Source organism: Corythoichthys intestinalis, chromosome 22 (genome assembly GCF_030265065.1).
Source record: "Corythoichthys intestinalis isolate RoL2023-P3 chromosome 22, ASM3026506v1, whole genome shotgun sequence".
NCBI lineage: Eukaryota > Metazoa > Chordata > Actinopteri > Syngnathiformes > Syngnathidae > Corythoichthys > Corythoichthys intestinalis.
The window spans coordinates 10213866-10237496 of NC_080416.1; the positions used below are offsets into that span (position 1 = coordinate 10213866).

The window sequence follows — 23631 nt, forward strand, 5'->3', positions numbered from 1 at the left end:
TGCTTTGGCTTTGTTGACTTGAAATGGAGTGATTTATTGCTTTTTGGTGGGTTATTTTAAAACGGGAAGTTGAAGGCACTTTATGACTGCTGCTAACAGGGATTGACATCATTTCCATTTGAACTGGGATGGCTGGTATTGAGTGATCATGTTTCACTGCCAGTGACAGCGCTAGACACCTAATTTGACTGGGGGGGCTAGAAACAATCATTTGCATGTTTTGACAAAAGGAACCAGGTAGAAATTATCATACATTTATATATATATATCCAGTATATAATATATAAATATTCTGTATCGTAAGAAACGTGAACACTGCGAAAAACGGGGGGGGGAAGACAATATTCCCCAACTTTTCGCAAAAAAAGGAATACAACGGAAAAAAATTCACAGTTTTCCCCCGCTTTTCACAGTGTTTGCGTTTTTTTACGAAAACGCTAACACTGCAACAGTGGAGCCTCCAGAAATTTTTCATAGGGGTGGCCAGATGAGGCCACTTAAAATCTTGGGGTGGCATACCAAAACTAAAAGCCATAATTTCAGGTTTTCATTGTATTATTGCAGTAAAAAGGTCAGGGTTAAACTATCAGAAACACTTAAGAACACGGCTACTGATATACCGTTTTGGTCCGAATATAAGACGGTGTTTTTTGCATTAAAGTAAGAATGAAAACCTGGGGGACGTCTTATAACTGCGGCCTAAAAAAAAAAAATAAATAAACTGCGGCCTAGACATATACCCATTCACGACGCTGGATGGCGCCAGTCATCAATGAATCGAATGCTGAACTTCAGTTACAGTTAGACTTCACTTTGATAATTAATGCAGTTATTGCAATTTTGTTTTATCACAATATTTTTTTCTTATTTATATTTCAAAAACCAGAAGCCTTTCATTTATGAATTTGATTGCACTTTAGTTTACATATTTAAATGTTTAAATGTTCAGATATTAAGTTTTGAATGCGAAATTAAATGCCTTTTCTCTCAAATATATTGTTATAATAATTTGTTTCAGATGTATTGTAATTATTTTCTGTATAAAAATTAATTTGGTGTTCAAAAAGTCTTTTTTCAAACTTGAGTCTTGAAAAAGAGGGGGTCGTCTTATAATCGGGGTCGTCTTATATTCGGGCCAATACGGTACTTAGGTGTATTTTGTAATATTTGATGTTACTATTGATTTAATGTGCATAGTCCATAACTGTCCAGTCACATTTTGAGTTCCACAACAATTCTGTTTTATTGGTTTATGTATTCATTAGGCATAAGGTGTACATTTAACAAAACAAAATAATTAGTGGGGAAAAGCAGGTGCTGGCAGATACAAATAAAAGCAAGTACAGAGGCAACCATATCTTAACTGGATATTTCCCAACACAATGTTAATGTGACACAAAAATAATTATTACTGAATGAACAAAACATAAAAAGTACTTCCCAACAGGGATCAACAAAGTACCAGGCTATAATGTACGTATATGAAATGCATAACTGATGCTACAACAATCTAACTATATACTGGGAAGCGGGGTGGCCAGTGGTGTGGCGCCACTGTTTTTACGAAATCACGAACACTGCAAAAAACGAGGGAATATAGGGAATTTATTTATCCCCTGTATTCCCTCGCTTCGTTCGTGTTTTTTTTTATTTTTAATTTTTTTTTTTTTTTTTTAATGAAAAACGCGAACACCGCGAAAAACGAGGGAATACAGCAAAAACAAAAATTTCACTGTACCGCCTGCTTTTCGCGGTGTTCACGGTTTTTGCATTTTTTTTTTCACGAAAAACTTGAACACCGCGAAAAACGAGGGAATACAGCAAAAAAAATTCACTGTACCACCCGCTTTTTGTGGCGTTTGCGTTTGTTTTTTTAAATGCAAAAAACGAGGGAATACAGCGAAAAATAATTTTCACTGTGCTTTTCGCGCTTTTTGCGTTTTTTTGCAATTTTAAATTTTTAAATTTTTTTTTTACGAAAAACACAAACACCGCAAATAATGAGGGAATATAGCGAAAAATAAATTTCACTTTACTCCCCTGCTTTTCGTGGCATTCACGGTTTTTGTAAAAAAAAAAAAAAAAAGCGAACACCGTGAAAAACGAGGGAATATAGGGAATTTTTTTCCCTGTATTCCCCCGCTTTTCATGGCGTTTGCATTTTTTTTAAAATGCGAAAAACGAGGGAAAACAGCGAAACATTTTTTTCACTCTACTCCCCCACTTTTCACGCCGTTTTTTTTTACGAAAAATGCAAACACCGCAAAAAATGAGGGAATAGAGCGAAAAAAAAAATCACTATACTCCCCTGCTTTTTGCGGCATTCACGGTTTTTGTAAAAAACAAAAAAAATGCTAACACTTCGAAAAACGACGGAATATAGGGAATTTTTTTCCCTGTATTCCGCCGCTTTTCGCGGCATTCGTGGTTTTCATAAAAAATGCGAAAAACGAGGGAATACAGTGGAAAAAAATTTTCACTGTATTTCTCCGCTTTTCGCAGCGTTCGCGGTTTTCCTAAAAAATGTGAACACCGCAAAAAACGAGGTAATACAGCGGAAAAAAATTCACAGTATTTCGCCGGTTTGGCCTGCGTTTTGCTTTTTTTTACAAAAAACGCGAACACGGCGAAAAACTAGGGAATACAAGGCAATACCTTTCACTTGAGTAGATTTGTGAAGAAAAAGTACTGCGCTGCTTGTGTTACACTAGATTTGTTAGATTTTTTTCCTCTTTATTCTTGATATTTTTGCCAGAGATAGCGACAATGACTGTCTCAGTTTCACCAATGTGACGTCGCATCAATAACCACATGACTCCATTATACCAGTCAGAGGTAACAATGTTTTTTTCCACTATAGGGCACTCATGATCTTTGGAATGGGGGTTTCATAGTGTTCTGGTCTAAAGTCAATGTTTGTTGTGCCATCTTTTTGGCCTAATATGGTAATAAGTTATAGTACAGTAAAATAACCGTTTACATCGATGAAGTTCTGCTATGAAAAAATATACCAATATTATTATTATTTTAAATCTGAGGTTACTCATTACTCGAGTATTCTTTTCAACCAATACTTTTTTACTTGTACTTGAGTAAATTTTTGGATGACTACTTAAGTAATATTATTTAGAGGTAACACTATTCTTACTTCAGTCAAATATTTGGCAAAGTATTTATTCCTCCAAATTCATTGTTAAATTGTGCATACTTATAATTCATATCCACAGCATTTTCAAACGCTACAAATCACATTGAGTGGAATAAAATTATTTTAAAAAATGTATACAACACTGTCAATTAAACAATGTAAAGGACATTTTAGCAAAAAAGTCTGTTCTTTGTTCAAATTAGCGCCAATTTTGTCCCAAAAAATGAATATGCAAGTCTACATACTGTAACTGACAGATATATTACTGTACGGCAAAATTGTAGTTGTATATGCCAGCCACAAGATGGCGACAAAAACACACGTTTTTCCTATTTGTCATGACGTATTTCCTTTCTCACGTCCTTGTTAGCGCGTAGCGGCGTTGTCGCTACACAATTTGAAAACAAACATGGCAAAAATAAGTAAAGAGACAAAACAGCGGTTGCAGCAGCTCTTTCAGTGCGGCCAGTTCGTCATTCGATGGGGTTTCATCCCGACCGTGCTGTATTTGGGTCAGTATTTTAACAAACGGAATTTAGCATGTGCTATGTTAGCCAGTTAGCATTGCCTTGTTAACTCTTCACAACGTGATTTTGAGTGTACTGTATATATTTTTAAAAAATCGCTAAAATATTGTCAACGACTAGCGTGATTTCTTATTGTTTATTAGCGTTTAGTTTTGGAGTGAAATATATCAGATCCGGTCCGCTACATTTTGTTTATTTAATGCCCTGTCTCCCTTTTCTAAATAATAAAAATATATCTGAGAATATAAAAACTGAATGCTTACATTTTTTAAAAAACTTATTCTAAAAATTAAATTTATAAAAAGGCAAATTTGACTGTTATTTTCTGTTTTGCTTTATATTAAATGTAAAAAAAAAATTTTTTTAAAGAATACATGACTTAGAACTTACGTGTTTTCCCTCTTTTTTTTTTTTCTTTTTTTTTTTAAATGAAAACCTAAACATTTAAATAAGAGAACGTTTCCCTCTTTTTAAAAAATAATAACATTTAAATCAATACAATAAGATAGAACTAAAAATGTCTCAATGATTCATGGATTAGAACAACGGTTCTCGATTCATTTGCTAATCAATTAGTGTTTAATTAGTTAAAATTAATTTGCCCTTCCAAGTTAAGTTGGATTGGACTTCTAGCGGCGTCAATGGCAGACAATGAGTGACATATTTAAATCAGTTCGGCGACACAACTGCCTTCCAAAGAAAACATAACTACGATGGTGAGAAAATTCTTCGTAGTTGTAGAAGTTGTGGTTTTGCATGCAGCCTCGGAAGTTCAAATGTTCATTTCGTGACGTGTTGCCCGCTCCAGAAATGTGGACACATCGGAAACACCAAAGCTGATGTCGTCACTTCATTCACATCCATCCTCTGCAGAATTTCCTCCCATTTGTCATATGCAAATTTTGAGCAATTGCACAATTCGTGTGTTTTGACCTGTTCTAATTTGTGGTTTCATGTCACAGGCTTCAAACGAGGAGCGGATCCGGGAATGCCGGAACCTTCCATATTGGGGTAGGAGTTGAACACATGATAACGGCAGACGTGTTGTCATGAGAAATAAATTGCAGTTAAAGTGTAAAGAATTATGTTGTAATTCTTCCGTTTGGAAAGTGTTGGCATAATTACTACGAACTGCACTGCTGACAGACGAATAGTGATTTGCGTCATCAGATTTTTTTCGGTCAGCATTTTCTTTCTATTTTACATTGAGAATAATTCGCCACTTGGGTGTTTTTGTGTTCCTCTTCAGTTTGCTTTGGGGTTGAGGAAGAACTACGATGTCCACGTCGTCGACAACCAACTTGAATCAAATATTTTTCTGCACCCTGCTCCCAAACTAGTTGTTCAAAATGATGTTCTTTACACACTGTTGACTCGGTGACAGATTTTTTTTATTTATGACCCTGTGATCCATGTTTATGTCAGTACATGTCTGACGATCGATTATATTAGTGTCGTTATTTTAAATTTGAAGACATGGCATCAAAATAAATTGAAATATCATGAAAAACGTCATTGATTTCAGTAGTTGGACTACAAAACTAGTAAAAGTTGCACTTTCAGGCAGGGAAAATTGCACAATGGGGAGAAATGATGGAAGCTTTCATTTTTTTAGTAATGATGTTTAATGTGTCACTTTGATCATTTTTCGCAAAGTGTGAAATCACGTAATAGTAGAAAGAAAAGAAAAGAAAAAAAATGTATATATATATATATATATATATATATTAGGGCTGTCAAAATTATCGCGTTAATGGGCGGTAATTAATTTTTTAAATTAATCACGTTAAAATATTTGACGCAATTAACGCACATTTCCCGCTCAGACAGATTTAAATGACAGTAGAGTGAAATGCCCGCTTGTTAATTGTGTTTTATGGAGTTTTGCCGCCCTCTGCTGGCGCTTGGGTGCGACTGATTTTATAGGCTTCAGCACCCATGAGCATTGTGTAAGTAATTATTGACATCAACAATGGCGGGCTACGAGTTTATTTTTTGATTGAAAATTTTACAAATTTTATTAAAACGAAAACATTAAGAGGGGTTTTAATATAAAATTTCTATAACTTGTACTAACATTTATCATTTAAGAACTACAAGTCTTTCTATCCATGGATCACTTTAACAGAATGTTAATAATGTTAATGCCATCTTGTTGATTTATTGTTATAATAAACAAATACAGTCCTTATGTACCGTATGTTGAATGTATATATCCATCTTGTGTCTTATCTTTCCATTCGAACAATTTATTTTACAGAACATATATATATAATTTACAGAAAAATATGGCATATTTTATAGATGGTTTGAATTGCGATTAATTACAATTAATTAATTTTTAAGCTGTAATTAACTCGATTAAAAATTTTAATCGTTTGACAGCCCTAATATATATATATATATATATATATATATATGTATTTAAATAAAAATAAGTAATAATAATGCAAACCGCACTAACAGTATAATTTCAGTCAATATCAACAAAATGTATGTAGCAATGTCGACTGGAGCAAACTTCAACCTCAGAAAAAATCATGATTACCACCATATTTGGGGATTTATGAATGTGAATATTGATGATTTCTAAAATATTTGAAATTTGATGGGTGTAAAAGTGTTCTTTTGGGTGTTTACCATTGTGAAAAAGCTTGTGACTTTATGTCTGGAAATAGCGACAAATCATCAAAATATACTTCCAAAAATATCACAACGCAAACCCAAAAATAAACTCTCACCTCAAAAAATTTCACATACACTGAAATACTGATTGTCAACCCTTTGAGTCAAAATAGATTGGACGTCAACCACAGTCAATGGCAGCAGAACAAATAATAATCTCACCTCAGATACTTTCACTTCCACAGAAACAGATCAGTGCAAATTCAATTAGATTGGACCACTATCACCGTCAATGGCAGCCAATCGATGATGAATAAACTTTTACCTCTGAAACATTCACTTCCACTGGGGAAAAAAAATCATCAAATGCTCGTTGAAAAGGATTGGACGTCTATCACCGTCAATGGCATCCAATGAGTAATGAATGAAATCTTATCTCAGATACTTTCACTTCCACAGAAACAGATCAGTGAAAATTCAAATAGATTGGACCACTATCACTGTCAAGGGCAGCCAATTAAGGATGAATAAACTTTGACCTCTGAAATATTCACTTCCACTGAAAAATCATAGTTGAAATGTATTGGTCGTCTATCACTGTCAATGGCATCAAATAAGGTATAAATAAACTGTCACCTCAGAAACCTAAACTTCCACTAAAGCAAGATCAGTGCACGTTCAAATGGATTGGACCACTATTATTGTCAATGGCAGCCATTGCAATTAGAACGCAACACTGTAATAATAATATTACAAAAGAAATAAACAGAACTCACAAGTAGACACATATTTATTCACATTTACAAAAATATAAATAGTTACCATTCCTTTTAAATACAAAACTGTATAAATATGAGCAAAATCCTTATAAAATAATTACATTAATAAATAGTTATTAGACCGCAATTGGTCTGTGGCAATAAATACTGAAAATTCTCCATGAGTCATTCAAAACTAGTGATTACGACACCTCAAAACTTGAGATTTTCCCAATTTTGACGTGTTTCGCCAATGTGTGACGACTAAAGCATATGAAACATAGTGACTTTGGGGTGTCTCCCCCTGCGCCTCTCTTTCTTGGTGAGCACCCGTTTCCCGTCAACCAGGAAAATAAAGAGCTGCCGCAAGATGGAATTCACCGTCATCTTTCTTTGGAACTCATCTCTGTTGTCCAGTAACGTCGATACGTTCTCCGTTTGGCTGCTGTTAGAAACTGTGAACTCTTCTGGCTTTTTCATCTGTAGAACAGAGTCATAAATTGTCAAAATTTATTTTATAAATAAGATATTCAATTGCAAGTTGGAAAATACCTTTTGTTTAAAGAGCCTGAGCAGGAGTCCAGTGTAGTGTTTGGCCTCGGACAGGATTCTTTGGCCTGGATAGACCTTCTCCACGTCCTTTAGGAGGTTTGTGTAGATGGTCAAACCTTGAGCTAGCCTGTGCAGGCAAGCCTCCTGGAAGGAGAACATTGAAACATCATAAAATTATCAAATAGGTACAGTGATGGGAGGTAAAAAAATTTGAAATTAAAATGAACTTTAAGTTTATTGTCAGACTACAAAAAAAGTAACGCGCTATGTGTTAAAACACAAAGACTGACTTAAATCCAATTAGCTTAATGCTATCAGAAAATATAAAACACCATTGAGATGCTAACAGTTAGCTTTGATAGTTTTGTATTTCTTAAGACGCAACATATTTGAATGCTATATAGATAAGCGATCTTATAATACCCACAGGTATATATTCTTTAACGTTTAGAGAAAATAACGTACATCATTTTACTTTGACACAACAGCAGCAGTAGTGGAAGAAGCGAACGTGCTGTTCTTCGCTTCTGCGTGCATAATTGTACTTTACTGCCACCTAGTGATGAAGATGTAGCAGGATAATAAATCAGATTTCGATTTGCCGTAATTTTCGGACTATAGGTCGCTACTTTTTTTCTTTCATTTTCAATCCTGAGGCTAATAGTCCAGTGCGGCTTATTTGTGCATTTTTTGGGTTAATAGGTAACGATTTATTTGACAGCGGCGTCATAGTACCATCATAAATATGACATGGCTCTATCATGGGCTGAATTCTTGTGACAGATGTCATTAAGCGTCGTCCGGCAAATTGTTTCACTAACTCCATTTATGTCCAGCTTGGATCTTTTACATCCATTCAAAAGTGAGATAATTTGCCGGATAACAATAAATGACATTTGTTGTAAGCATTCATTAATGCTCATGACAGTGTCATGTCATGATTATGATTGTCTAATGACAGTCTTATGGCGCCACTGTCAAATAAAGTGTTACCAAATACTATAACTAGCAATTAGTGAAACAACAGGAAAAATAATTAGCACAGAACATGAATTTTGATTGTTATTTACATCTGTAGCGCTGCAGTGCATACTAAGAGGCATGTTGGACAACAGTGTTGACAGCAGGTGGCAGCATAGGTTAACTGTCTCCCCCAAGGGAGCAGTGATGGCCAAATGAAGCTTCTTGAAGCAATGAATGGTGGTTCGTTTGGTCTTATGACAGTCATATGATGCCGCTGTCAAATAAAGCGTTACCGATTATTATCTTTTGGCGTAAATATCCCATAACACAGTCCGGACAGCTGTGACTTATAGTCCAGTGCGGCTTATGTATGAACAAATGTCGTTTTCGTGTCAAATTTGGTGATGGCAGCTTATAGTCAGGTGCACTATAGTGCAAAAAACACAGTATGTTGTGTTCTGAACAGGTACAATACTAGAGAGCTATTTATCATTATTATACACATTATAAAACCTTTTTATTTCTGAAACGAGTGGAGCAAAGACACCAATTTAATTATACTTTATACTCCTTACTTTGTCAAAACAGGCCTGTCACATTAATCAAACTGCAGAAGACTACACAAGATGTAAGTAGAAACATTTTGGTCTGTTTTTGTTTTTTAATTCAGTTATCAGCACATGCTAATTTAGCTTTTTTGTTAGCTAGTTCAGAACGTTAGCCTAAGCTAGCTATGAAAACATTTTTTTAAAAATGCTAGCTAGCTTTCAAACAACGTCTAACGGTTTTTTGTTTTGTTTTTTTCTGTCAGTACCGGCTGAAAGTTAACAAAATTGGAAAATAAATATGAGCACGAATAATTATGTTGTTCATAATTGACCGTAAAAATAACATATATGTATGTATGTATATGTGTATATATATATATATATATATATATATATATATATATATATATTTATATATATTAGGGCTGTCAAAATTATCGCGTTAACGGGCGTTAATTAATTTTTTAAATTAATCACGTTAAAATATTTGACGCAATTAACGCATGCAATGAATGACCCGCTGGCATATTGCCTCAAACATTACAATGAGGCCGTTTATGGACATTAAGAGTGAATAGAATGCCACCGGCGGCTTGGGGGCAGCGCCGTTCCATACTCATGTCTTCTAAACGTGGGAGAATTAGTAGTTGTGAGACGTTTATGCTGTATTCACAATGCAATGCAAATTGCTATTTATGCTCCACACATATTTCGGTAAGTTTTCTTTCTTTTAGTGGCAATTATGTGTCTCTTGTTTTATTTTGGGTAAGATATGTACAGATAGAGCGGGGAGAACAAGTATTTGATACACTGCCAATGGGTTTTCCCATATACTGTATATGTTATACAGTAAAGGAGAGTGGACATAGGCGTTCTTTGGACCGCGCCGTTTATTGGTATAAGCTTCTCCTTCACAACAAACATAAGTATCGTTTAGTGAAAGCACAACAAAAATAATATTCCTATCTCTCAAAAAAAAAAAAAAAGTTCACAAAAAGAAAAGCATTTCAGTCTATAGTAATGAGGCCCTACTCTGACACACAGTTAAACAACAATGCAAAATTAACTGGCATTCCATATCAAAATAGCTATGCAAAATACACGTGAAACTTTTCACTCTATTTTTATTATTGTTATTTTTATTCTTAGTATATTAACTCTACTTTTGATTGAAAATTTTACAAATTTTATTAAAACGAAAACATGAGGGGTTTTAATATAAAATTACTATAACTTGTAACTATAACATTTATCGTTTAAGAACTACAAGTCTTTCTATCCGTGGATCACTTTAACAGAAAGAATGTTAATAATGCCATTTGTGGATTTATTGTTACAATAAACAAATACAGTACTGATGTACAGTATGTTGTATGTATATATCCGTCGTGTGTCTTATCTTTCCATTCCAACAATAATTTACATAAAAATATGGCATATTTTAGAGATGGTTTGAATTGCGATTAATTGCGATTAATTACGATTAATTAATTTTGAAGCTGTAATTAACTCGATTAAAAAAATTTATCGTTTGACAGCCCTAATATATATATATATATATATATATATATCTTAGTATTTCACAGTAATTTTGCATAGCGTAAGTAGTTTTCCATAATTTTGAATTTAAGAGTCTTTTCATGACACAAATTTGTGTACATTCTACTTATGTGCGCTAAAGTCATTTGTTGTTAATTTTTAATGACATTAAAGTGTTTTGTCAACACTATTTGTCCCTATATAGATAACTACTTTACCAATAAGTATCAAGTTATCAAACTGGGTATTTAAAAAAAAACACTTTTCTACTTAAATTTGTTTCTGCGCTTACTTTTCTTCAGCTACTTTCAGGAATTGAATCACAGTTCTACTACTGAGTGTTAAGTACTTTTGCCAGTTTTGGTTCTTACCATGCTGAAGTTGGAGATGGGGCAGCTTGCTGGCATCTGGGGTACTTTGTAGTTCTCCAGCTGATGATACTTGACATTATTTCCAAATTCATCTTCAAACTGAAATCAGAGAGACGAATATTGATCAGAACTGTAGCCTGGAAACAAGGGTTGTCAAAGACTGAAATGTATCCGAGTTCGATATTTGATCGCAAAAGTATTGATATTCAGTTTTTTTGTCTTCGCATGCCAAGGTTACCAGAAACTTTTCATGAGTTAAATATAATTTTGCACTATATGGCACTATATGATATAAATTTTACTATTGCGACAACAGTACTGGAAATCAATTTAGCGACCCTCAAACTACTGCTTACATCTTTCTTGTGGTCTTTAGCGATACCCAAAACCGACTCCCAAACCGGGGAAATGCTTGGGAAGAGTTCCTCCTCACTCTGATGCTCGCCAGACGGAAGGACGGTTGGAGCTCCGGTGACGCAAAGTACCAGAGAGGCCAAGGAGCCGAAAGCGAAAATTTGCGCATCTGTGATTGAAAGACCGACAAAAGCATGAATGAGTGTAAAAAAAGGAATAGAAAATCAGGAAGCATGTAGTCAACTTACACATTTTAGAGGGGATTTTGCGACTGAGTTGAGGTTCCTCTTACTCTCGTGGAACTTGTGTTGTCTCGATGTCGCACCGCCATTATATATTCTGTTCAACGCAAGGGATTTCCTAATACCTTCCTGTTTGTAGGATACATGAGTGACCGATTTTGTTGTGGTACCTCCCTTCATTTGTGTCATCACTTGGGTCATGACAGAGAATCACTACATGAGCAATTTGATGATGGATTACGTAGCGTTGGAAAGTGAATGGTCATGTTTAGATAGATACGATAAATTATTTCTTTTAATTTGTGTCAATGGTATCTAATGAGTGAAGATATTTCAAATTTGACATCTATCGTTGTCAATAGAGGGCAATGAGATTACCAGGAAAGACCTGAAATATTAGAGATCAACCGATATGGGGTTTTAAAATGCCGATGCCAATACCTTTTGTAAGCTGATATTTGAGTCAGATATATATTTTTTCAGCACTTAGATTATAAAGGCAATTTAAAAAATTTACTTCAGCAGCTTCAAATTTACAATGATGACCTAAGACTTAAGAGGTTAATATAGTCGAGTGCGTCCAAACCAACGGAAAAGTGCTTATTTTTATAATTATACATAATCATTACATTATTTTTAAATAACTAAACTAGAGCTGAAACGAATACTCGAGCAACTCGAGTAACACGAGTTTAAAAACTGATCCGAGTAATTTTATTCACCTCAAGGAATCGTTTAATTTTGCCAGCTCTAAGCATCACGTTTTGCCCGGACTACTTTTAATGCGGGACAACCCGCTGACGTCATGTGCGTGGAGGAAGAAGCAATAAAACAAAACAAAAAAAAAAAACTTACCGCAGCCGACAGCCGCTACAAACTATGCCGACTTTGCTAAAAATTACGCCCGCATGATGCTAGTAGCAGGTAGTGTCCGATTCGTCTCATAGATATCGCATGCATTTTAGACTAGATGCAAAATGACAGACTCAGCCGCGTCTGGGCAGCGTTTGTAAACAGCCGCCATCTTTAAGCAGTAGACTTCTCATCGCTAATAAATATAACGTTCACGTAATGTTAGCCCTTCGGAGGGCTAGGTTTCTATTGATTATGACCACTGTCGATGCGTGGCTAACGTGTCTTACATACAGGCTTTATTTATCTGTGAAAACGCAGCGTTGTAGAGTGATGAGGGTGTAAAATTAAAACATAATAAAGCTAACTGTCAGTTTTAGCTCAGTAGTCATTGCTGAATAAAACAGCAAGCAGCAATGGTCCCTAATGTGCTCCAACACAGTAGGTATCATACATTTATTTTGAACACTGCAAAAAGTCAAAATCCTACCAGTACTTACAGTTTAGACTAACTTATAACTTAACTAGAACCTAAAAGTAGCTTGACACAAATGGAAATTAAATTGAAACACTTGGGGAAAACACGTAGCTTTCAAGTGATGTGTGTTATCAAGCGTAATTACATTTTTAGGTAAGAAATATGTTTTATTTTTAAATTAAGATCTAGAAGTTTTTTGAGTGAAAGCAGTGAATTTTTTTTTTTGTCACATCTTAGAGGCTTAATTGTTTTCAACAATGTACATCGAAAATAAAGACATTGATTGACTGAAAATGGTTCAATATTGGATTAAATGTCTTTTTTTCTCATGTATATTTATAATTGCTCTTTACCTAAAAAAAAATGTTTTATCCGATTACTCGATTAATCGATAGAATTTTCAGTCGATTACTCGATTACTAAAATATTCGATAGCTGCAGCCCTAAACTAAACCCACCAAGATGTTGATGCTTGCCATGCTAAAGCTAATGAGAATGCTATGCTAATGCTACAAGTTACATTTAGAGTGAAAAAAATCAGGAAACACCTTAAAAGGCTAAAGCAATGTTGCATAATCTGTCATGCAAGATAAAAAAAAATCTTTAAATATTTTAGGGCTGCAGCTATCGAATATTTTAGTAATACGGAACACGGAATCGCTAGTATGGGAATACTTTGGCTACAGAAAAGCTACAGATGGCCACAGCTTGGAGGAGGACGGCCAACCGACATGTAAAACATGTTTGCTGAAACACTGTCATGAACGTTTACACCAGCTACGAAAGTTGACTCTAGTGTGTTTAGTGTGTCTAGCGGTGGTAAAGCATTAGTTTTTTTTTTCATCTGGCAGCTGTCTGTGTTGAGAAAAAGATTGTGTGTATAACAAGCTTTTTTTGGAAAATAATTATTTTTGTTCTGATGGCAATAATATTGAGCTGTGGCTGCGGGTTTAGGCTCACCTAAAGGACTGCATTTATTTTCATTTTATTTAGAATATTTCAGTAATTTAAAAAAAATGTATTTTAACTTAACAATATACGTATGTTCCAATTTGTTCATATGTTTTGAAAAATAAAAATCCTGTTCAATTGATTTTTTTCTTACCCAGAAATGTCAAAAGTAACACATTTTAGAGCTGTAATTGCGATACCGTGAAACCGTGATATTTTGGCTTAAGGTTATCATACCATCAGAATCTCGTACCTGCACATACCTAAATTCTCAAATAATTAATATACTAGAAATTTAAATAACACTTAATTGTGGTTCTAGAGGTATCCACCACAATAAATAACTATCAATAGATAATAGATTTTAAAAAATATATATTTTTTTATAATATACAAATAATGTCTAGTCCATTACTAATAAATGTCCATATAAAAACAGTAAATGTCATGGTTGTTTTAACCATGACTGTGCTTTTTTTTTTTTTTTTTTTTTTTTTATAGCAAAAGTGAAGCAATCCTTTTTCTTTAGAGTTTAGTCACTGATTAAAAGGAATAATTGCATTCGCTAATCGTGACTCAATTGTGAAGCTACTGACTACTAGCTAAGCTGACTATAATAAGAGAAAGTGCTGTTTGAAAAAAAAAAAGTGAATGGATGATTCTAACCCTAAGTACAATATTAAACTGTTACTCATCAGGAGACATCACACAATGGGTGGAATATTTCATCCCTCTCATGTCATGTCTAAATATTGTGGGTTCATTTAGTTAAGTATATGCGTGCGTTTGTCAGGGTATCCGCAGGGTCTTAAAAAGTAAAAAAAGTCCTTAAAATGTCTCAAATTCTAAAATTGCACAAAAGGTCTTGAATACGATTTTGCAAGGTCTTTAAAACTAAAGTGATTTTTATGGAGAACATTCATAAACTTCAGTCTCATTTTTAAAGGGAACCACGGACTTATAGACTTGTGGGCTCTAATAATAAGCCACAATTGTTCCTTTTATTAAAATGTTGTTAGAAACGTATAAAATATTGCTATTGATTTGAAAAACTATAATATTTAGTACATGTTTTGACTTACGTAGGGTGCCGTGTTTTATGCACGCAATGCACGCTGGGGGTGATTACGCAGTTCTGTTGCACTGGGGGAATAGCTCTGCTTGCGTGACGACTGGCATGATTTTGTCCCATTCTGCTGCTGGTCAGACTGTTTTGTTACATAGCTGTGGGATGAGTTCCTGATTTGGTACCTGCATCCAATTCCACCTCATCTGCAGTGTCTTTAAACCGATCCTAGGCGGGTTGCCGAGATATTGACTGCCAATTTTTCAATAACAAATTATTATGACTCCTCCTAACATTTATCTTTTAAGAACTACAAGTATTTCTATCTGTGGTTCCCTTTAACTGTTTTGATTTTTGAGGATGCCAAAACCTAACTACAACCGAACTACCTGTGCTGCACGCTCATTTTCCTTCAAGTCTTTTTTTTTTTCCCGTTTTTCTGCCGGTCTTAAACTTTATTCAATAGGGTCTTTAAAAAAGTCTTAATTTTGGCCTGTTAAAACCTGCAGAGACCCTGGTTTGTATTAATAGGTGAGAAAGGACTTACTTCCCACGATGTTGCAAATTTTCTGTCTGAGAATGTCGTGACTTGGGAGAAAAGCTCATCATTATTCGCTAGTGAATCACAAAAACGTGAAAAGCGCAAGAACTGAGAAGAAAAAACTTGGAAAAACTGATGTCGAGCACTATCAGTGGCAGCTAAACTAAAACTGACAACTAATCGACTAACCTGACACCCCTGTGTTTTCCAATCAGCTTCCCCCACCTCACCAGGTCGTCTCCTTTGTTTATATTTAACCCCCCCACCCTTACCCATTTCCTTCATTCTTGGTCGGTCATCTCATGCTGTAGTTTCCTTTCCTCTTTCCCATTTTTTTTTTTTTTTTTTTCGATTCCTATCACATTTCTAGTGAAATCGTGAGTCAACTCACAGTGGTCAATCTCTCATCAAGCTCTCATCATCCGTCGCAGGGCTGAATGTTACACTTTGACACGATCCAGTGTCAATGCCACTGTTCCTCTTTTTGGTGAAGAATGCTGAGAAGTTTGGTTCTGGTTTTGTGTCATTGAAAAAATTACGTTGTGTGTTTGGTTTGGTCTAGTGGTCTGGTTTTGTTGTCGTTCTTAGAAATGAGAAGTACAGGGGTTGGATGAATAAATGGCAACAGCTAACATTTTGGCATCATCAACACTAAACATAATTGTTAAAGAATGACACGAGGAACATTCTGATGAAGTTGAGCATCTCGTATGCCCAGGACAATCCCCAGACCTTAACATTATTGAGCATTTATGGTCAGTTTTAGAGATTCAATTAAGACGTTAAATTCCACCGCCATTGCCTACACATTATTAGTTTTTGTTGATTTTTTTTTTTTTAAGGTGTTGCCATTTTTTGTCCAACCCCTTTATGTATGAGGTAAAGTGTAGACTCATTTAAAAAAAATTGTTGAAAGATTAATTTGGGAAAATGTAACACCCAACCCCCAGGGGCGCTGCTAGTCACTCACAGCACTAGGTGCTCAGGATCTTTTTCCAATCAAAAAACAGCTGTTTCGGTCCAAATGTGTCCCATTTTCTCCAAACAAGGCGTGCACAATGGCAATACACACACATGCTGGATAGTTGACATACTTCTACTAGTCTACTTCAAAGACACGGTTACATATCACCTACAGTGTGTGTTGGAGTTTTTGTATTGGAAATAAAAGCGCCTGTGTATGATGCAAATCGTTTTTCCAAAACAAATTTTGCTGTGTTTGTAAAGGGAAAAAAATCGCTAATTTTTTTTTTGTGCCATGTTAACGCCTCCTCTGTCAACAGTTAACTTTTCCAATAGTGCCTTATTCAAAGTGAACCGGTAGCAAGAAAGGTGTCATTTCAATTTGGTGCCATGCCAAAATCCATTTTGCCACATACCAAAAAAATGCCACATGGCAAAATCAGTTTTTGCCACATGGCAAAAAAATGCCACATGCCAAAATCCATTTTGCCACATACCAAAAAATGCCACAAGGCAAAATTAATTTTGCCACATGGCAAAATCAATTTTTACCACATTGCAAAAAAAATGCCATATGCCAAAATCCATTTTACCGCATATTAAAAAAAAAAAAAGCCACATGACAAAAAAATCCCACATTGCAAAATTAATTTTGCCACATGGCAAAAAAATGCCACATGCCAAAATCCATTTTGCCACATACCAAAAAAATGCCAGATGCCTAAATCCAGTTTGCCACATATAAAAAATAAATGCCACATGCTAAAAAAATGCCACATGACAAATTCAATTTTGCCACATGGAAAAAAAATGCAACATGCCCAAATCCATTTTGCCACATCCCAAAAAAATGCCACATGGCAAAATCAATTTTGCAACATGCAAAATCAATTTTTGCCACTTGGCAAAAAAATTGCCACATGCCAAAATCCATTTTGCCACATACCAAAAAAAAAAAAAAAAAAATTGCCACATGCCAAAAATATGCCACATGGCAAATTCAATTTTGCCACATGAAAAAAAAGGCCACATGGCAAAATCAATTTTTGCCACATGGCAAAAAAATGCCACACACCAAAATCCATTTGGCACATACCAAAAAAAATGCCACATGCCAAAATCAATTTTACAACATACAAAAAAAAATGACACATACCAAATACCACTTTTCGTTCTCGTGGTCTCGCCAAAAAAACAAAACAAAAAAAAAACACCTTTTTGGTGGCACTTAAACACATCCCACTTTAACGCTTACCTGCAGTTTCTGACTTGAACGCTAGAGAGCAGCATTTGAACATTTTATTCATAGATCAACCTTACCACCACCTTTTATTTATTTATTTCTGCTTACCCTCATTCATCCATCCATCAATATCAATTCCATCTTCATCATTTTGACCCCTTCCCCAACAATTCTCTGCCATACTCTCTGCCATTGACGTCTATCGCCGTCAATGGCCCCGAAACATGGCTCCGAGCTAAATTTTCTCTTGACCCCACTGCATTCTTTCCATTTTCGCTCACTTAAACTGCTGCGGCTCTTGAATATTTCATCAAGAGTGCATTTATTTGAAAAGCGAGCGCGCGTGATAAAGATGTCCGACCGTGATGGGCGACTTAGTATGCAGGACACAAGCTCGCGGGGTACAAAAAAAGACGACAGTACGTGACAGTCTGAGGATGAAAAGCTTTGCTGACTCTTGTGTATTCAACAAGCTATATTATCATGTTTATTTGCTGTGTGTGCATGTCAGTCCCGGGGAGTTTATTTAATCATTCAAAAGGATTTAAAAAAACAACAAAAACAAATGTAGGCATTTCAGAAAAGGCAACAGAAAAAGGATTGTGTAATGTGTTTTGAACAAAAGAAATGTGAGATTTTGTTGGATTTGTAGACGAGTGGCAGTTTTAGTAATTGTAAGTAAAATCAGATGTTAATTATGAGTATAATCATGAGATTTGATCAAGAATGTTGACAATACTGTCAGTTTTTTTCTTTCAAATTAGGAATCAAACCTCTAATAGATTATAAATGAAGAAATTAATAATACACAACAGAAAATAATATTTACACATATTTTTCAAAAAATAATTTAAAAATAGGGCTACAGCCATCGATTTTTTAGTATTCGATTCATCTATCAGCTAGTTCGAATAATCGAGTCATCGGATTAGGAACATTCAGTGCGTTGCAGAATAAATTTTAGGAGATGTAAGACAAAGTCTTGCTAAGATTGCAATTGCAAATGAGCATTAAATGCAAATTAAGATTCTCGAGTGTTTCTTCAAACTATGCAGGATTGCACCTCCATTTTAAAATAAATTAAAAGAGCCGGGTTTAGCCTCAAAATGTATTAAAAAAAAATTTTGCTCTACGTACAACATAAGAACAATTAGCTAACTTGCATAGCAAACGTCCGCTAGCTTACATGCAAAAAAATACTTTTTTTTTTTTTAACAATACTCTTTTACAAATCTTTCGAACACATATTCGCTTAAATAACTGCTAAATATACCTATAAACTAAATTACAAAAGCATAAAAAAAATATTAGCTCGAACAAAAACTTACCTTATGTTGGTCTTAACATGGAGCAGCTGGATTCAGCTATGTTTAATGAGTTATCTCATATTCACTGTTGCCACTGGAGGGTAGCATATCCACCCAAAATGATAAAACTAAATGCAAACACTTTCAAAACAAACCATTACAACGCCACTCTAATTAAACGACTACTCGAAGAAGCAAAATGTGATTCAAAGTTTTTTTGTAATCAAATTACTTGAGTAATCGTATATATTTATATATATGTATATATTTAAGATAAAAAAAATATATATATAATATATATACACTCACCGGCCACTTTATTAGGTACACCTGTCCAACTGCTCGTTAACACTTAATTTCTAATCAGCCAATCACATGGCAGCAACTCAGTGCATTTAGGCATGTAGACGTGGTTTAAGACAATCTCCTGCAGTTCACACCGAGCATCAGTATGGGGAAGAAAGTTGATTTGAGTGACTTTGAACGTGGCATTGTTGTTGGTGCCAGAAGGGCTGGTCTGAGTATTTCAGAAACTGCTGATCTACTGGGATTTTCATGCACAACCATCTCTTGGGTTTACAGAGAATGGTCCGAAAAAGAAAAAATATCCAGTGAGCGGCAGTTCTGTGGGCGGAAATGCCTTGTTGATGCCAGAGGAGAATGGCCAGACTGGTTCGAGCTGATAGAAAGGCAACAGTGACTCAAATACAGTGAGGAGGACAAGTATTTCATACACTGCCAATGGGTTTTCCCATTGGCAGTGTATCAAATACTTGTTCTCCCCACTGTAACCACCCATTACAACCAAGGTAGGCAGAAGAGCATCTCTGAACGTACAGTACGTCGAACTTTGAGGCAGGTGGGTTACAGCAGCAGAAGACTACGCCGGGTGCCACTCCTTTCAGCTAAGAACAGGAAACTGAGGCTACAATTTGCACGAGCTCATCGAAATTAGACAATAGAAGATTGGAGAAACGTTGCCTGGTCTGATGAGTCTCGATTTCTGCTGCGACATTCGGATGGTAGGGTCAGAATTTGGCGTCAACAACATGAAAGCATGGATCCATCCTGCCTTGTATCAACGGTTCAGGCTGGTGGTGGTGGTGTAATGGTGTGGGGAATATTTTCTTGGCACTCTTTGGGCCCCTTGGTACCAATTGAGCATCGTTGGAATGCCACAGCCTACCTGAGTATTGTTGCTGACCATGTCCATACCGATATGACCATAATGTACCCAACTTCTGATGGCTACTTTCAGCAGGATAATGCGCCATGTCATAAAGCTGGAATCATCTCACACTGGTTTCTTGAAAATGACAATGAGTTCACTGTACTCAAATGGCCTCCACAGTCACCAGATCTCAATCCAATAGAGCATCTTTGGGAGGTGGTGGAACGGGAGATTTGCATCATGAATGTGCAGCCGACAAATCTGCACCAACTGTGTGATGCCATCATGTCAATACGGACCAAACTCTCTGAGGAATGCTTCCAGCACCTTGTTGAATCTATGCCACGAAGAATTGTGGCAATTCTGAAGGCAAAAGGGGGTCCAACCCGTTACTAGCATGGTGTACCTAATAAAGTGGCTGGTGAGTGTATATATATATATATGTATATATATATATATATATATGTATATATATATATATATATATATATATATATGTGTGTATGTTAGGGGTGTCAAACGATTAAAATTTTTAATCGAGTTAATTACAGCTTAAAAATTAATTAATCGTAATTAATCGCAATTCAAACCATCTATAAAATATGCCATATTTTTCTGTAAATTATTGTTGGAATGGAAAGATAAGACAAAAGATGGATATATCCATTCAACATACGGTACATAAGTACTGTATTTCTTTATTATTACAATAAATCAACAAGATGGCATTACCATTATTAACATTCTGTTCAAGCGATCCATGGATAGAAAGACTTGTAGTTCTTAAAAGATAACTTAGTACAAGTTATAGAAATTTTATATTAAAACCCCTCTTCATGTTTTCGTTTTAATAAAATTTGTAAAATTTTCAAAAAATAAACTAGTAGCCCGCCATTGTTGATGTCAGTCATTACTTACACAATGCTCATCATGGTTGTTGAAGTCTATAAAATCAGTCGCACCCAAGCGCCAGCAGATGGAGCCAAAACTCCAAAAAAACACAAGTACACGTTTCACTGTGCTGTCATTGTAATCTCTTTGAACAGGGTATTAGTGGGTTAATTGCGTCAAATATTTTAACGTGATTAATTTAAAAAATTAATTAACGCCCGTTAACCTGATAATTTTGACAGCCCTAATATATGTATATATTTATATATATATATATAGAATATTTAGGTTTTTCCCGTTTTTTTTTTCATAATTAAAACCAAATAAGACCATAATATATAGTATTTTTTGAAAATAAATATATTTTGAAAAATATATAAGACAATAATTACTGTTCTATTTCCTCTTCACTTGAAATTTTAAATTCCAAGTCTTTTTTTTTTTTTTTAAACACGGGACGAACAGGAAAATCCACACATGATACCACAGTGTAAGAAAAAAATAAAACGGCACAAAATGCAGAGCCACCCCAAAGAGTCTTCTCATGTTTCAACTCACCTGCTGTTCGCTTCAGGTTAAACTGGAATGTATGACAGCAACCCCCAATACATACACACACACAGATAAGACCAGCTTGGTTTAAAAAGTGCTCACATTCCGCATTTAAGTCGTTGACCACCAATGACGACGCTAGACGTCCAATCCATTTTGACCGGGAGTGGGCGAATGAACATTCGTTCATGTGCACCTCAATTGTCCAGGAAATAAAGTCTTTCTGTTGACTTCAAGTTGACTTGAAATTGAGTGCTTTATTGCTTCTTTGGGATTATTTTTAAACAGAAATGATGTCTATCACTGTAAATCACTGGGGAAAAAATGAAAATGACTGCAAGCCGTACATGAATGTTTTTGAGGTGAGAGTTTATTCAGAAATCATTCTATATCAGGGTTCCCGCAGGTCCTTAAAAAGTCTTAAATTTAAAATCCAGATAACCAAGGTCTTAAATTTAAGGGAAAATTGCAGAAGGTATTAAATTTCCATGATGATGCATTTAATGCCACTGTTTTTTCTTCATCAGAAATTCTTGCGACATGCTTAGGTCTTAAATTATATTTTTAAGGTCTTAAACAGCATTAAATTTGTCTTTTTAACATTCTACATTTTACTCATTGACAGGATTATTTTCAAACGGAAACGATGTCTCTCATTGTAATTGTCTTTTCCTACTTCAGATTGTTGCAAGTTTACTCGAGCCAAATGAACATGCGGTTTTGTGATTTATTGCAATGCCTTTGAAAAGTTTAACCGCTCTGCAAATTAGCACTTTTCAAATCTGTCACACTGGTTTTATAACACAAAATACCTGCCCACTTTTTTTGTTTCCTCCACGCCCACTTGCCGACAGCCAATCAGAGCGCAGAGTTTAAATGTAAATATTGAATATTCAATTTAGGCCAGGTGGCTTAATCTGAAGGTGAATTTGTTTGCAGGAAAAGATTGTCAATTTTCAGCGAAAATTGTTTTCGCAAAGATGATAAAAATATATCAAAGGGTCTAAAAATGAATTTAAAATAATAATGGTGGGTGACAGAACATAACAGAGACAAAATATCAATAATATAGAGACGATACTTGCAGTTCCCCCCCCCTTTTTTTTTTTTTTTTTTTTTTGATTAAACGAGAATGTGTAATTTTTACCTTTTTGTTGTTCATGTAAAATATATTTTATATAAATAAAATGAAAAAAAAATAGCTTGAAACAATTAAAAGGAGAATATTTACTGTTGTTTTTCCTTTTTTTCCCCCGGTATAACAAATATCTTAAAAAAAAAAAAAAAAAAAAAAAAAAAAACATATTTAGCACAACCATACCAATTAAAACATTCAGAAAACAACCCCAAAAAAAAAAAAAAAAGGAATATTCCATGTTGCCCCTTTTTGTTTTTGTAAAATAAAGAAATTATGTTCTTTAACAAAAACGATTTAAACAAATGTGAAATATAAAAAGGGAACATTTACTGTTTTTTCAAATAATTACAATAAAAAGGATTTTTAAAAACAATGAGAGAATAATCAGTTTCGAGGTATTTTATTTAAAATATATTCACGAAATAAGCAAATTAAAAAATAGTTTATCAAATACAAAATAAATATATGGAATACTGAAATAATATAGAATGATATATATGATAAATAGAAATAAATATAATCTTTCCACTCATTTTCTCTCAATATGAACCCACCCAAAAATAAATAGAATATTCCATTTTGCCCCTTTTTGTTTTCTAATTAAAATATGTTCTTTAAAAAATGTTTTTTTAAAAATGAAATATGAAAAGGGAACATTTACTGCCCCCCCCCATTTTTATTGATAAAATATTTTTCAAATAATTACAACTTAGCAGATATTTGAGAAGAACGAGAGAATATTTAGTTTCCAAGTATTTTATTTAAAATATATTCTTGAAATAAGCAAATTTAAAAAAAAAAAAATTGTAAAATATAAAGATTATTTTTAAAAAATGTAATATAGAATATTA

At 34.5% G+C, this 23631-nt stretch overlaps 2 protein-coding genes across 2 annotated transcripts; one reads left to right on the plus strand and one right to left on the minus strand.

Annotated features, from left to right (window-relative positions):
• The first annotated feature begins 3468 nt into the window (after positions 1 to 3468).
• Positions 3469 to 5190, plus strand: tomm7 (translocase of outer mitochondrial membrane 7 homolog (yeast)). The gene is made up of 3 exons (XM_057828696.1): positions 3469 to 3660; positions 4638 to 4686; positions 4925 to 5190. Exons 1-3 carry the CDS (start codon positions 3558 to 3560, stop codon positions 4938 to 4940), a joined length of 168 nt encoding a protein of 55 aa, XP_057684679.1. The 5' UTR covers positions 3469 to 3557; the 3' UTR covers positions 4941 to 5190.
• A 1940-nt stretch (positions 5191 to 7130) lies between these two features.
• Positions 7131 to 11673, minus strand: LOC130910994 (interleukin-6-like). Its single transcript, XM_057828695.1, has 5 exons — positions 11634 to 11673; positions 11388 to 11554; positions 11032 to 11130; positions 7611 to 7754; positions 7131 to 7538 (listed from the first exon to the last, which is right to left on the minus strand). The coding sequence occupies exons 1-5, from the start codon at positions 11635 to 11637 to the stop codon at positions 7323 to 7325; spliced, it is 630 nt and encodes a 209-aa protein (XP_057684678.1). The 5' UTR covers positions 11638 to 11673; the 3' UTR covers positions 7131 to 7322.
• Between the last annotated feature and the right edge of the window lie 11958 nt (positions 11674 to 23631).